Below are 3,097 nucleotides of genomic sequence, written 5' to 3' on the forward strand. Positions count from 1 at the left end.
AACCTATATATCTTAATACTTGTCTCGAACACGACACACATATGTAATAAACTCAGAATTTATACCAGCTAATTTTCGTGTAATCCTGTTAATTAACGTCTATCGGTTTCATCTTCGCTTCATTTACATCATATCGTCGATGTATCTCAATTACCCAACAACAATAACATCCAATCCCATTGTAGAAAGGTAGGGGGTATCTCAATTATTCAATTCAATTTAGAGCAAATAAAAAAAATATAAATTTATAATTACAAAACCATAATATTATGTTTAAAGGATAGATAGTATGGTTGAGACGGGTTATGCAACTGCTAGAGATAATCGCGTGAATGATTTAGTTTCTTTTGGTGATCTCAAACTGTTGTTAAAATAAATAAAAAAAGCCCTAATATCTTTGGATACCATTTTATATGTACTAATCATCATGAAGAATAGATTTGCATTTGAGCCAAAATATGCTCAAAATTGTCGGTAGATTTGTCGATTGGATGTGTATGAATTCCTTCATAAGTAGTCACCACGACTCCTTCATCTTTCGAAAGCCTTTGAACTTGTTTTTTCACGTTACATCCTTGTTGTGTACAACGATAGTAGCTCCTATATATATATATATATATATATATATATATATATATATATATATATATATATATATATATATATATATATATATATATATATATATATATATATGAATATGATCAATGAAGCATCACGTTATTATTAACTTAACAAAGAAATAAACTTGAATCAATGGATTGAATAAAATAAAATATGTGGTTAGTAAATTTTAGTTTGGTCTAAAAGATACTCTAGTCACAAAATGTAATTTGATATAATTAATTAAATTAATTTAATTTAATTGATCAAAATTCTTTTTGAAATAAATTGAGCGAATTACAATATTTTTTTATACCAAAATCGCCTTAAGAACATGTTTGATAAAACTAGCTTATTGAAGCTAAAATTTTAAACTATGAGCTGAAGTTATGTACTGGTATTATAAGTGTTTGATAACTTAAAGGAGTGTAGCTTAAAAATGTAAAATGAAAAATATAAACAAAAATTAAAAGATAAAAGCATAAAAGAGGTTATAATGTAATTTTACTTTTTTAAGTTTTGACATATTACTAAAGAGCTACTTAAGGTAATATATTTAACCCCACATATGTTGCTATAAGCTTCTGTCTCAAACACACTCCAAATGTTCCATTTTGGAATTAAACTGAGGTTTCGATCCCGTCCATTTGTATGTAATTATTATGTAAACCGATTAAACCAATTAAAATTAGGGCTAATTAAATGTTTAATCTGACCAATTTAACGTATAACAAAATGAGTAATATATACTATTCATCAAATTTAAACAGATATTGGTGGAGGTTTTTAATTTGAACTCAAATAAGAATAACCTTAAATCATCACTTTTCAAGACTAATATAGTGAATTTGAGCAAAATCATACATGTATACATAATTAGTAAGTAATTCACGTTAATTACCTTGGAAATTTGTTGTTCTTAACTGCCTTTTGTCCATACTTCCTCCATCTATACCCATCATCAAGTATATCAACTCGACTTCTTGTTTGAAATGCATATTTAGGCTTTTTAATCTTTTTCGCACCCTTTTTATCGTTCACTTTAGTAGGCGATTTCATCGAAGTATTTAACTCATTACCATCGCAAGTACCAAAGCTATCGGTACTTGGAGAAACGCGATCGATCATCGCTAAATTTTCTGAGCTACTTATTTGATTTTCTCCGACCAAATGATGCTCACGATCATAACCGGATTGTTCATAGTGATTTTTGTTATAAGTACTCATGTGATCTTCATGTGAGTAACGATGATTAGCCATGTTTAGTGATAAGTGTGAAGAAACAGCAGGTGAAGTTGAAGAAGATGCATAGTGAAATATTGCATCTAGATTGTTATCCATTTTAGAGAGAAATTTTTGTGATTATGTGTTATGGTGAAGAATGGAGATATATGGTATATATTGTAATGTAGTTTATTATAAAGGTGCCGCATTAAAGTTTTGAATAAATATATAGCCATCTTAGGGTTAGGTTTGAAGGGGTCAAGGTGTAATGTATACTTTGTATTATTTAGTTTGATAATTATAATTAGGTATTTGTTTATAATTCTTTTGAGTTGACTAGTCTTTAAATATTTCTATAAGGAAATTGAAGTTTCTAAATTGAAGTGTTAGAGCATAAGACCGCTCCCAATCAAAACGGGTGTCATCAACACTTTTTCAGCGCAACGTTAGTTTTCTCTCTTTATCTTCTCAACACTTCCTCCTATGACACTACCATTGTCAACCATAACATACTTCCTCAATTTTTATTATTATTATTAACTATAACAAATAAATAATACTAACAAATAAATAATTGTTATTGAACACCACATTTATTAAAAAATAAAGGTACGGTTACATTTTTTTATTAAAAAAAGACATAATTAAAACACAAGTACATAAAACAATAAAAACTAGTCTTCGTCGTCGGATATCTCAAACGCTTTTTGATATTTCCTTTGAATTTTTGTTCGGGCCTTCAATATCAAATCGCGTTGTTGGGCGTCAAGTCGGGTGCACATGGTTGGGTGTCTGGGGAGAAATGTCAAATTATCCAACATTACACTGGTCTCGGTCCCGTCGTATATCTTATCCATCGTCCGCTTTGTAGCTTTGGCGGTTTCAACCAATTTTTGACGTGCTTCGTTGGACGACAATTACGAGGCCGCATCAGATGACCCCGAACTCCTTTGACTCTTGGTACTTGCGCAACCCGGGGGACGACGTAGAGGTTTCTCGTGAAATAACTTTTCAAAATGACGTGGATCCGCACCCGCACCTTCACTTTCGTGCGCACCTTGGTTCAAACCTTCACCCGGTCTACTAACAAGTGGCGGGGGTAACTTGACCGACATCTTTCTCTTCGGCACGACCCTCTCGAATGTTAAAAATTTAGGACATTCTCTAAGAACTCTCCACGCTCCCTAGTAAAGAAACTTACGACCCGTTTGTTCCTTAAATGCGTGTAGCGTACTTTGGACGATATCGGCTTCGTTGTGGCCACTTTGTC

At 31.7% G+C, this 3,097-nt stretch overlaps 1 protein-coding gene across 1 annotated transcript; it reads right to left on the minus strand.

Moving 5' to 3' along the window:
- On the minus strand, positions 1-1,999 carry LOC139862496 (probable WRKY transcription factor 56). The gene is made up of 2 exons (XM_071851109.1): positions 1,505-1,999; positions 1-600 (listed from the first exon to the last, which is right to left on the minus strand). The coding sequence occupies exons 1-2, from the start codon at positions 1,942-1,944 to the stop codon at positions 426-428; spliced, it is 615 nt and encodes a 204-aa protein (XP_071707210.1). The 5' UTR covers positions 1,945-1,999; the 3' UTR covers positions 1-425.
- Between the last annotated feature and the right edge of the window lie 1,098 nt (positions 2,000-3,097).

This window comes from Rutidosis leptorrhynchoides, chromosome 8 (genome assembly GCF_046630445.1).
Source record: "Rutidosis leptorrhynchoides isolate AG116_Rl617_1_P2 chromosome 8, CSIRO_AGI_Rlap_v1, whole genome shotgun sequence".
NCBI classification, from domain to species: domain Eukaryota; kingdom Viridiplantae; phylum Streptophyta; class Magnoliopsida; order Asterales; family Asteraceae; genus Rutidosis; species Rutidosis leptorrhynchoides.